Below are 13393 nucleotides of genomic sequence, written 5' to 3' on the forward strand. Positions count from 1 at the left end.
TCAACATAAAATTACAATCACAAAATGGAGGACAAACCACACAATACTGGGAATCATTGCCTAACCAAGTTGATACATTTTGGGGGGGACATAATTCAATCCATGACACCTTCCTTGTCTCTTATGCTGATTTTTGCCTTAAAGTCTGTTTTTTCAGAGATTAATATTGCCACTCCTGCTGTTTTTTGGTAACTGTTTATTTGATATATTTTTTCTACCCTTTGATTTTTAGCTTATTTTTATCTTTGTGTGTAAAACGTGTCTCTTATAGGCAACATATTGATGGGTCATAGTTTTTTTACCCATTCTGTTACTCTCTGTCTCTTGACTAGTGCATTTACATTCAATGTGATGATCAATAGGTATGAATTTACTGCTGTCATTTTGTTGTGCTTTTTTTGTGTGTGTTGTGTTAATGGTTTCTTTTTTCTGCTTACTTTTCTGTACTGAGTTATTTTTGTTTATGGATTTTCTTTTCATTTCCTTCATTATTGTTGATTTTGTTTTTACTGAGTCTTTATGGTTTTCTTCATTTTTATTTTGGTTTATTAATTTTCTTTGTGATCACCCTGAAATTTACTTTTATCTTACTAAGTTTAGAATAGTCTATTATGTCTTGACTTCTCTGTATGGAAGTTCAGTAACTACACTGTGTATTTCCTCTTTTTATTTTGAAGTTCTTATCATTTACAGATTGACATTTCTGCTTCCCTGTTTTTAGTCTTGTAGCTTTATTTTGTTTTTGAGAGTTCTTTATGTGGGTTGGTGTCTGGGTAATGCTGTCATTTGTCTTAATCTCAGATTGTTGTTGGTTCTCTGTCCAAAAGACTCCCTTTAATATTTCTTGTAAGTTGATCTGTCTTTTACAAATTCCCTTAATTTCTGTTTATCTGGAAATGTCCCAATTTTGCTATCATATTTGAGAGACAATTTTGCTGGATATGTAAATCTTAGTTGGCAATTTTTTTTTTCTTTTAAGATTTTATATATGTCATCCCAAAGCATTCTTGCCAGCATGGTTCCTGCCTAGAAATTAGAGCTTAGTCTTAAATTGGTTCCCCTTTGTGGGTGATTAGGTGATAGGTCGTTTTTCCCACACTGCTCTAAGGATTCATTCTTTGTCTTTGGTTTTAGAAAGTTTGATTATGACTTGTCTTAGTGACTCTCTTTTGGGATAGATATTGTATGGGGTTTGTTGAGCTTCTTGGATGGATAGCTTCTTGTCTTTTGTGATACTAGGGAAGTTTTCTGCTAGCAAATCTTCAAAAATTCTCTGTGCTTTTTTTTTTTTTGTCCCCTCCTGTTGTGGAATTCTGATCATGTGTAAATTATTCCTCTTTATAGTGTCCCATATAACTCTTAGGTTTTCTTCATTATTTTTTCTGAATGTTCCTCAAACAAGTTAATGTCAAGGGATTTGTCCTCTGTTTCACCGATTCTATCTTCAATTCTACTCCAATGACCTTCCACTGAGTTATCTATTTCTGACATTTTATTGTTAATCTTTTGGATTTCTAGTTGCTGTTTCTGTATGGTTTTTAATTGTCTATTTATTTTGTCATTTTGTTCTTATATTGTTTTCCTGAATTCTTGTAGAGTTTTATATGGTTTTCCTTGATTTTGTCCGTTTTCCTTGATCTCTTGGAGGCTCTTATATATACGTCTTCTGAATTCCTTATCAGGTAATTCCATTACCATTTCTTTTTCAGCAAGGTTTTCTGACCCTTTATTGTGGTCACTTGCTTGAGGTATCTTGTCCTGCTTCTTTATGTGATTCGGCATTGTCCATTGTCTCTGAGGCATTAGTGTGTTATTGTATTTATTTAGTGATTATATATTTGTTTGCCATGCCCTGATTTTTTGTTTTGTTTTATTTTGATATATTGGTGTGGGTGTGCTATGTTGGTGGCTAGTCCAGCTGCACTGGAGCACTCACCATCGGGCTCTGGGTTGGGCAGGGCCTGGCAATGTGACACTGGTCTCTGTTTCCCGGCTGTGCAGGGCTGCTGAGGATAGGCTGGATGAGCATTGGATGCCATCTCTGGCTGCCATCTATCATCAGCCCAGTGATGCAGGTGTGAGCTATGGCACTCGCTGAGTGAGGGTGGTGGCAGGTGTGGTGGGCAAGCAGAAGTGCAGGAGCCCACTCTCCTTTGCTTGCCTTGTGTGTGCAGGGTCACCTGAGTGGTCTCGTACCACTAGGGATGCAGGGCCAGGCAAGTCAGGAGGTGTGGTCACTGGAGCAGTCCTGTGCCACTTGGAGGGATGTGGCGGGGGTGGGACCGAGTGGCCATAAGCTCCATGGCCGTCACCACTCTACAGGTAGACAAGGGGGTGATGGCAGATGGGGTTGGATGGGGGGAAAAAGGGGGCTCAGAACGTGTCCCCAGCAGTCGAGGGCTGCAAGGATGGGGGGTTCATGCATCTAATCATCAGGAGGGTGGGGAGAGGGAAAGTGCGCTTCTCATGTCGCTGGGCAAGTGTGCCCGCGCACTTACCTGCTGGCAGAAGTCATCAGTCGGCACCTGGCCCCAATCAAGTGTGAGGCGTGGCGGGCAGTCTGTGGTCCAGTCAGGTGGGAGACCTCCTGCTAACACTCTGTGAATCCATCACTCTGTGCGCCACCCACCCCAGTGGTCAGGGACTGCTGCTGGCAAGCCACCCTGTCTCTGGTTCCTGGCTTCCTCACTGCTTCTTGGGTTCTGGGATCCCTGGAGCTCTCACCCTCCATCCTACAACCTTCTTTCTTAAGGCTGGTTCATGTCCTGCTCATCCCACTTCCCCCGGTTATGTCTACACAGTTTATCTCCTGTTGGAGTTCCTTGAAGTTGCCTTTCTGTGCTCCTCACCCACGATCACTGTTGGCTTTGTCTCACTATGGCCACGCTGTGCCAGGTCGCCTGGCAGGGCCCCTCCACCCCAATATCTCTCCTCCTTCACTGTTTTTTGATCACTTTTTTCTTCCAGCCAATGTTTGACTTGATTCTTTATCCTTTCATTTGATGCTCAGGATTCCAGAATTGTCGTATATACGTGTTTCACTTGGTTTCTTGGGTCTTTGCTCTAGAGGGATGGCAAGGTGTATCTGACTAAGCTGCCATGTTGACACCTCCTACCTGGTTATCAGATTCTTTTCAGATATATAGAGTCCAAAGATATTCTCCCAGTTGGTAGCTTGACTTTTCCCTTTTTTTGGTAAAGTCTTTTGATGAACAAAAGTTTTTAATTTTTATGAGGTAGCATTTATTTAGTTTGTCTTTTGCTGTATGTGCTTTTGTTATTATATTAGATAATCCATTGTTAAAAGCTAGGCCTGACAGCATTGTACCTGCATTTTCTTTGCATGGTTAGGTCCTTAATCCATTTTTAATTTGTTTTTATGTATGGTGTGAGGCATGGATCCTGTTTCATTTTTCTGCATGTGTAAATCCAATTTTTCCATCACCATGTATTGAGGACACTTTTACTTGTTGAATGGACTTAGCATCCTAGTAAAAAAAAAAATTGATCACAGATGTATGGGTTTATTTCTGAACTCCCAGTTATATTCCATTAATCTATGGGTCTGTTGTTATACCAGCACCAGGCTGTTTTGATTTCTGTTGCTGCATAGTATCTTTTAAAATCAGGAAATGCGAGCCTTCCTACTTTGTTCTTCCCTTTCAATATTGCTTTAGCTATTCAGGGCCTCTTGTAATTTCATATAAAGTTGAGGGTTGGTTTTTCCATTTCTGTCAAGAGGATTGTTGGGATTTTGATCAGAATTGCATTGAATTTATAGATCACTTTGGGTAGTATTGACATCTTAACAATATTAAGCCTTCAAATGCATGAAAATGGAACATCTTTCCATTTATTTAAGTCTTCTTTAATCTCTTTCAGCAGTATCTTATAGTTTTCATCCCTGGTTAGATTTATTCCTAGGTATTTTATTTCTTTAGATACTATTGTAAGTGGAATTGTTTCCCTAATTTTCCTTTCAGATTTCTTATTGCTGGTTTATAGAATCCCAACCGATTTTTGTTTGTTGACCTTGTTCCCTACAACTTTGCTAAATTTCTCTATTAGCTCTAGAAGTTTTCTTGTGCTGTTGGATTCTGTTTGCTAGTATTTTGTTGAGGATTTTTGCATGTACATTCATGAGAGTTATTGGCCTGTAGTTTTCTTGTGGTATCTTTGGTTCGGGTATCAGGATAATATTTGCTTCATAGAATGAATTAGGAAGTATTCCTTCCTTCTCTTTCATTTGCAAAAATTTAAACAGTATTGGTCCCAATTTTTCTCTAAATGTTTGGTAGAATTCCCCAGTGAAGCCATCTGGCCCAAGACTGTCTGTTGTTGTTGGGAGGTTTTTGATCACTGATTTAATATCTTCACTTGTTAGGGGTCTGTTGAGACTTTCCATACCCTCTTAAGTCAGTTTGGGTAGGTTGTATGCTTCCAAGAATTTATCTACTTCATCTAGGTTATCCAGGTTGTTGCTATACTTTTGTTTGTAATATTATCATAATTTTATTTCTGTCAGGTCAGTTGTAATGTCTCTCCTTTCTTATTTTGCTATTTGCCATCTTTCCTGTTTTTGTCAGTCTAGCTAAAGGTTTGTCAATTTTATTCATCTTTTCAAAGAATCATCTTCTGGTTTTGTTGATTTTTTTTTTCTATTGTTTTTCTGGTTTTGATGATTTTTTTTTCTATTGTTTTTCTGGTTTTGATTTTTAAATTTTATTCCTGCTCCTTGTTATTTCCTTTCTTGTGGTAGAGTTAGGCTTAGTTTGCTCTTTTCTTTCTAGTCCCTAGAGTTGTCAGGTGAGGCTGTTGATTTGAGATCTTTGTTTTTATGTAGGCATTTATTGCTATGTTTCCCTGTGAGTACTGCCTTCCCTGCATCTCCTAAGTTTTGTTAATGTTGTGCTTTCATTTTCATTTGTCTCTAAGAAATTTGTGGTTTCCCTTTTTTTTTCTTCCTTGACCCATTGGTAGTTTAATAGTGTGTTAATTTCCTTATGTTTGTGTATTTTCCAGTTCCCCCCCCCGCCCCGCCTTCATTGATTTCTAGCTTTACTCCATTGTGGTCAGAAAAAATATTTTGCATGATTTCAATATTTTTTAATTTATCAAGGCTTGCTTTGTGACCTGGCATGTGGTCTACTCTGGAGAATGATCCATGTTCACTGAAATAGAATGTGTACTGTGCTGTTGTTGGGTGGAGTGTTCTATATATGTCTGTTAAATCTAGTTGGTTTATAGTGTCATTCAGGTCCTTTGTTTCCCTCTTGATCTTCTTTCTAGATGTTCTGTTCAGTATTGAAAGTGGTGTATTGAAGTCTCCAACTATAATTGTAGTGCTATCTGTTTCTCCCTTCAATTCTATCAGTGTTTGCTTTATATATATTTAGGTGCTCTGATGTTGGGTGCATATATATTTATGATTGTTAAATCTTCTTGATGAATTGACCCTTTTATCACTATATAATGTCCATTTTTATCTCTTATAACAGATCTTGTCTTAAAGTCTACTTTGATATTAACATTGCCACCCCAGCTCTCCTTTGGTTAGTATTTGCACAGAATATTTTTTCCATCCTTTCACTTTTAACCTGTTTGTGTCCTTGGATCTAAAGTGTATCTCTTGTAAATAGCATATAGTTGGATCATTTTTTTTTTTTACCCATCGGTCAGTCTCTTTTTATTGGAGCATTTAGTCCATTTATATTCACTGTAATTACCGATAACAAGTGACTTACTTCTTCCATTTCATTATTTGTTTTTTGTATGTCTTAAGCCTTCCTTGTCTTTGTCCTCTACTACTGCTTGCTTTTGTGTTTTGTTAGTTTATTGTAGTGAGCCATTTTTGTTCCTTTCTCCGTTGCTTTTGTGTATCTTTTCTTAGTGGTTACCATGAATATTGCATTTAACAGCTTGTATTTCTTATATGTTAGGGTAAATTGGTACCAGCTTAACTTCAGTAACATACAAGAAATTCAACCTATACCATTCTTTCTCCCCTACTTTTTTGTTATTATCATTAATTATGTCTTTAGATTTCATGTGTCCTGTAAAATAATTTTATCCTTGCTTTTTATACATTTGTTATTAAAAAGCATGAAAGACAAAATACTTAGAACTCTCAAGCATGAATATCCTATTACTAGCCCTTACACTTATCCATGCAATTCCCTTTATTAGGAATCTTTCTTTTTATGTACAGCTTTTTTTTAAATTACTTTCTACTGTCTTTTCCCTTCCATCTGCAGAACTCCCATAGTATGTTTTGTAGGGCCCATCTGATGGATATGAAGTCTCTCAGCTTCTAATTTCACCCTCATTCTTGAAGGGCAGTGTCTCTGGATATAGTATTCTTGGCTGACAGGTTTTTTTTTTCTTTCAGCACTTTAAGTACGGGCAGTTTCCAGATTATGAACGAATTCCATTCCTAAGTCTATCTTTTAGTCAAATTTGTACATAATTCAGAACAGTTAAGTACTGTCATATCTAATGTAAGTTAGTCAAATGATTTTCTTAGTATATAGTGTACCTTTCTATGAGTAAAAAACATTGAAGAAACACTTGCAGATACACTAAAACATCTTTAACATAATAATACAGTGAGTCTAGTTGGTTTATAGTGTAATTCACGTCCTCTGTTTCCTTCTTGATCTTCTTTCTAGATGTTCTGTTCAATATTGAAAGTCGTGTATTGAAGTCTCCAACTATGATTGTAGTGCTATCTATTTCTCCCTTCAATTCTATCAGTGTTTGCTTTATATATTTAGGTGCTCCAATGTTGGATGCATGTATATTTATGATTGTTAAATCTTCTTGATGAATCGACCCTTTTATCACTATATAATGTCCATTTTATCTCTTCTAACAGATTTTGTCTTAAAGTCTACTTTGATCTTAAGATTGCCCCTCCAGCTCTCTTTTGGATAGTATTTGTATGAAATATTTTTTCCATCCTTTCACTTTTAACCTGTTTGTGTCCTTGGGTCTAAAGTCATTGACTGCTAACCAAAAGGTCAGTGGTTCAAAACCACCAGTGGCTCCACAGGAGAAAGATGTGGCAGTCTGCTTCCATAGAGATTTATAGCCTTGGAAACCCTGTGGGATCACTGTGAGTCAGAATCGACTCAACAGCAATGGGTTGAAATAATAATGTTTTGATGTGTGTCACACACTAGTGCCAGTTTGCTATTGTGGACTATTGTATGTACCTCAAATTTTCAATATAATAGGCGTTACAGGGGTTGGTTCGTAACTACGAGTTGTACGTAAGTCAGACATTTGTAACCTGGGGACTGCTTGTATATCATTCCATTGCCATCTGGACTCCAATGTTTCTATGGAGACAACCATAGAGACCTCTTATATGTGATTATTTGTGTCTTTCTCATTGCTTTCAGGATTCTCTCTTTATCCTTACTTTTTCAGAGCCTAACTATGATGTGTCTCAGTGTAGCTCTCTTTGGGTTTATCCTGCTTGGGGTTCTTTGATCTTCTTGGATTTGCAGGTTCATGTCCTTTGTCAGGTGGGTCACTGTTTCCTTATATTTCTTGTGGTGTTTGTGGGACAGGGTCATAATGATGGTCTGTTTATGCTGTCCTCTTCCCAGAATCCTCCATAGGGTTTTCAGTGGCTGATTTTTCAGAAGTAGATCACCAGACCTTTCTTGCGAGTTGCCTCTGGATGGATTCAAACCTCCAATCTTTTGGTTAGCCTCTGAGCATGTTAACCATTTGTACTACCCAGTGGCACTATATATACATATAGTGTAATTTTATTTATGTTTAACACACATAAATACAAATTTCAATGTATCTATATTTCCTATAGATAAAACCCATTGAAGATGATTCAGTTCTGACTTGTAGCAATCCTATAACACGGAGTAGAATTGCCCCATGGGGTTTCCAAGGAGTGGCTGATAGATTCGAACTGCCAACCTTTTGGTTAGCAGCTATAGCTCTTAACCACTGCACTACCAGGGCTCTGTAGATAGGTAGTTAGGTTGATAGATAGATAGATATTTGGAAGATATATACTAAGCTGATGACAGTGATCACTTCTGGAGAGGAGACTAGAATTTTGGCAAGGGTCAGACATCAGGGGGACTTTGCCTTTATATGCATTACAGTAAAGCCTATGAGAGCCGGAACTCAATGGGACTGCCTTGTTTTTCCAGGTCTCGCAAGTTTTCCTCCTTTGACAGTGTGAAGTCCTACCACTTTTCTATTGCTCATTTTAATGGAAAATATTTGCATTTTCTTTCTCTGGTAGGCTTCCACCTTACACAGGTTTCAGCTTTTGCAGGTTTTAGTGTATGTTGAGTATTTTTTACAAGATGTATTCCTGCATTGATGTTGCAGGACCAGGCATTGTTTCATTCTGTTAGTTTTACATAAGTCCCTATAAGTCGGAGTCAACCCGACGGCAGATATCTATCTGTCTGTCTATCTATCCATGTGTTAATTATATAAATAAAAATAAGCATAAGTTGTCTACACACACATGTTATTGGACAGTTTAAATGTGCAGTGTAACTATAAAGCAATGAGACTGATTTTTTTGGTTATACTAAAGTAACTTGTACATTGGTTGGAAAATAGCTCTATGGATCCCAATGGTCCAACTCCCAACTGATCATGGGGATGGTACAGGACCAGGCAGCTGTTAGTTCCATTGTGCTTAGGGTTGCCATGAATCAGGGCCTACTTGATGGCAACTGACAACAACAAAGTACCTCTGCTTCTTTATGTCAGTCCAGTATTTGTCTAGGGCCTGCATATAATCTTCTTGGCTGCCAACCACTCACTCGACAAGTTTCCTTTTACCAGTATTATCTATAAGAACAGTAAGAAATCTGTTCATTGGATTTTCCCAACCTGGGATACAACAAAGCTTCATTTTCTGGAATTCTGTTTACTGAAATGCATGCAGAAATGCAGCTGCTATTGAATAGATATCGTTGAGTATTCTAAATATAAGAATATTTGTGCAGCTCTTTAGAGTTTACTTATTTTATCTTATTTGATCTTTCCAACAAACTAGTGAGTTAAGTATTATTGTTAATTGTTTACATAGATACAAAAACTGTGTCAGGGGTCTCTGAGATCACCCCTAGTTTCGATGATTTGATAGGAGGATTCCCAGGAGTCAGCATATTGTCATACTCACAGGTAAGATTTATTACAGTGAAAGGATACAAAGTATAATCAGCAAAGGGAAAAGGAACATGGAACAAAGCCGTGAGGAAGCTAGGTGTAAGCTTCTAAGAGTTCTATCTAAGTGGAGTCACACAGGAAGCACTTAATTCCTACAGCAAGGAGTTGTGACAACACATGTTTAAAATGTTTTCTACCAAGGAAGGTTTCCAGAGCCAAGGAGCTCAGGGTTTTTACCAGGGGTCAGTCACACAGGCACCCTCTACCTGCCCAACCCAGTGCTGTTGAGTTGATTCTAACTCATAGCGACCCTATAGGGCAGAGCAGAACTGCCCCATAGAGTTTCCAAGGAGCGCCTGGCAGATTCAAACTGCTGATGGTTTGGTTAGCAGCCGTAGCACTTAACCACTACGCCACCAGGGTTTCCCCCTCTACCTACACGTACCAAAATTCCAGACACCCAGAAGGAAAGCAGATGTTCAGGATAAATAATTTTGTTTGCACAGTTTAGGCCCAGTAAGACACTCTTACCAGTTAGGGAAGGGTGGAAACCCTACCAAAATGTAAGCTCCCGGACATGAGCCAAGGGCCAATGTTGCAAGCAGATCTTTCTAAGGAGAGCAATCTCAGGCCTGCTTTGTTAATTCTTTTCTGCACAGAAATTAAAGCTTAAAGAGATGAACTGACTTTCCCTAAGATATTTAGCTAGAAACGGTGGAGTTAAGATTCAAGCCCAGGCCTTTGGATTCTCAGTCCATATTTTTTTCTACTCCATAACTTTAATCTCCATCAAATCAAGAACAAATGTTTTTAGCTTACAACTGAAGTGGTAAAATTCAGTGCATAATCCCTTGAGAGATGGAATATTGAACCAATTTTCTTCCTGTGCCTTGTAATACTTTCTTTCTCTCTGACCTATGACCTTTCTAGGATAACATAAAAAGTCTGGAATTGGAAGTCATCAATCTTCAAAAGGAAAAGGAAGAATTGGTGCTTGAACTTCAGACAGCAAAAAAGGATGTCAACCAAGCCAAGTAAGAATAAAGTCAAATAATATTATTTCAAGTCCCTATTATGTGTGAGGAGCTACAGAGGCAATAGAGAAGTAGAGACCCATTTCCTGCCCCCAAGATATTTAAACCTACTCGTGGAGAAGAGGCATAAACACAAGAAGAGTTAAGTAATTGAGATTTTAAGTAACATCTCAGGATGACAATAGAAGACATGCTGTAGCAACACATGATTAATAGCCACATAAATTTCTTAGGCAGCAATTGCTTTAAGAGTTCAGAAGCAGGAGATATCAGTTCCGGCTGGCATGATCAAGGAAAGCTTTATAAAAAGTTAGCATTTGAGCTGAGTTTTGAAAGATTATCAGAATGTACCAGACAGCAACAGTTTCCTTGTCCTTGCGCTGATGGTAAATTAGCTTGTGAATAGACTAACTCTCCAGGGTAGTGACTGGGAAAGAAATCTATCCATCCCTTAGTTAAGAATAAAACTAAGACAGACAACCAGAACATCCTACTCTGCCTCAGACCTCTGTCTTTTTTTTACTCAGTGACTCCATTGTATCTGTCTATTTAGTTTGAAGCTCATTTCTTAAAAGTTATATTACATGTTTAATTCCCATCTCAGACTTGTGTAATGATCATCAGAATTACTTCTTACAGCTAAAGTGAAGTAAAATGCCTTCAAAAAACCAACTTTTGACATAGAGTGGTGGTATGGGATGTGTACTGAGGTAGTTGCATTGTTACATACTCAAAAAAAATTTCTTGTTTTACTCTTTGTATTAAGCTGCCAGTTTTGAGACAATTTTATTGTGTGCGTGGTATCTGGAAACCCTAATGGTGTAGTGGTTAAGTGCTATGGTTGCTAAGCAAAAGTCAGCAGTTTGAATCTGCCAGGCGCTCCTTGGAAACTCTATGGGGCAGTTCTACTCTGTCCTATAGGGTCTCTATGAGTCGGAATCGACTCGACGGCACTGGTCTTGGCTTGGCTTGGGCTTGGGTGCTATCTGTTATTTACTAATGGCTATGAGACTGGTCACCTCTTTTAAATATGTCAGAGTTGTGAACTGGGAATCTAGTATTATATCAGGCTTTGCCCTTGGGAGCCTTCATTCCCGCAGCATCTGTGTTTAGGTTGAGTGAGCGTCGCCGCAAACGTCTCCAGGAGCTGGAGGGTCAAATAGGCGATCTGAAGAAGAAACTGAATGAACAGTCCAAACTTCTGAAGCTGAAGGAATCCACAGAGCATACTGTCTCCAAACTGAACCAGGAGATACGGGTAATAAACTGTCATCTTTGCATTTACCTCATTGGTAATTATAAACATAGGTGTTCCACTTAGAATTATTCTGCAGAGGTGTTTTCAAGTGAGGAAGAAGCAGACAGGGCCATCATTTCAAGTGTGAGAGTCTCTACAAATGTCTGTTTTACAGAGCATTGTGCTGGTATGACAGAGTCTAAATAATGAAACCCTGCTTTGACATTCAGTTTAATGTTAGACTCTCTGGAATGTTCAGTTTCATGTTAGACTCTCTGAAACCAAAGGACAAAGACACCTCATTATTTAGTGGCGATATCCTGACCACCTTCCATGATAATGTAAAATAATTTCTTAAGATAGTAGCAAGACGATAGACACCTAGGGAAAAAGAAGTAATTTTTCAGTTATTGAATGTTCAACTTCTGACATTTGCGAAGTGGTGGTTACAGGTCACTTGTACTGACACCCCTAGGGTACAATAGTTGGATTTGCCATTGAGGCTTAGTACATATTTCCCAACATCCTGCCCCTTGAAATTTCATTTATATATAATGAATTGAATTGAGGGCTAGGTGTAGCTTATACTTAAATTTTTCTTTTATTTTTTCAGAGTGTTCATTTGTGTAGTCTATACTTTGAAACCCTGTGTAAGGCAAGCATAGCAAGGGGTATTGGATAACTAGTCATAAAATCTGTTGGTGATCTTCTCAGCTTAGCTCTGAGTTTTTTTCCCTCTCAACGGTAAGTCTATTCACCTTCACACCAACCTAGAATAAAGTGCAGATAACAAATATGTGTACTGATTTTGGTTTTTACAGGTGATGAAAAACCAGCGAGTGCAGTTAATGCGTCAGATGAAAGAGGATGCTGAGAAGTTTAGACAGTGGAAGCAACAAAAAGACAAAGAAGTAATCCAGTTAAAAGAACGTGTAAGTATCAAAAACTCCTCAAAGGCCTAGGTAATAAACCCTTCTCTGGGCTGACTAACATTAAAGCTTCTCTTTAAACAACTGGTCTTCAAAAGATAGAACATGTTTATGAATTCAACAGCTATTTATTAAATGTTTAGCAAGGTAGGAGCCCTGGTGGCGCCGTGGTTAAGAGTTCGACAGCTAACCAAAAAGTTGACAGTTTGAGTCCACCAGCTGCTCCTTGGAAGCCCTATATGGCACTTCTACTCTGTCCTATAGGGTTACTATGAATTGGAATCAACTCAACAGCAGTGGGTTTGGTTTTGGGTTTATGTGCAAGGTACTATCCACTAGGTATCATGGGAAATAGAAAGTGTGTAGTGTATGAGCTCTGTCCTTGAAGAATGTCTTGTCTAAAGGAGAAGGTAAGCCATAAGCACAGATTCCCCCAATACAAGGAATAAAAAGATTTAGGGTTTAAGAATGGTATAAAATACCTAAGTAATTAAGAGAAAGGAAAGCACACTTCCAGTTGGAATGAAGATAGCTGAACAGACCCTGAATAACAGGGGGATTTTGATAGAGATAAATATAGGTGTTCCAGACGGAAGGAACACCAGGAGCAAAGACACAGAGATCACAGCTTTCTAGGCATGTTCAAGGAACGGCAAATGGTCCAGGTAGGAAGAAGGATAGTAGAAGATTCAGTTCGAAAGACAAGTGGAAGCTAGATTTTAAAGGTCCAAGAAGTTTGAACTTTTTTTTGTTACTAGTGCAAAATTTTTAAGGTTTTTGAGAAATGAATCGATATCAGCAAAATATTCCTTTAGGAAGATATATCTAGGAGCAATGTGTAAAACAAATTGAAGTATGGAGAAACTGGGGGCCAGACATCAAATTAAGAAGATTTTGCATAATCCAGAAAGATAATAAAGGCCTGAATTAGCATGGTAATGGTATTCCTGGAAAGCACACTGAAAAGAACATTGATTTGAGAAAATGTTACAAGAATTAGCCAGAGTGTGATGTGTTAGGGCAAGAAGACA

At 38.3% G+C, this 13393-nt stretch overlaps 1 protein-coding gene across 2 annotated transcripts in view; it reads left to right on the top strand.

Annotated features, from left to right (window-relative positions):
* Positions 1-13393, top strand: part of KIF4A (kinesin family member 4A) — a 197438-nt gene that overhangs the window by 113309 nt on the left and 70736 nt on the right. For both annotated transcript variants that reach the window (XM_003412683.4, XM_064278511.1), the window contains 3 exons: positions 10093-10196; positions 11310-11454; positions 12255-12365. In XM_003412683.4, coding sequence (XP_003412731.3) covers positions 10093-10196; positions 11310-11454; positions 12255-12365 — 360 coding nt within the window. The remainder of the gene's footprint in view (positions 1-10092; positions 10197-11309; positions 11455-12254; positions 12366-13393) is intronic.

Source organism: Loxodonta africana, chromosome X (assembly GCF_030014295.1).
Source record: "Loxodonta africana isolate mLoxAfr1 chromosome X, mLoxAfr1.hap2, whole genome shotgun sequence".
NCBI classification, from domain to species: Eukaryota; Metazoa; Chordata; class Mammalia; order Proboscidea; family Elephantidae; genus Loxodonta; species Loxodonta africana.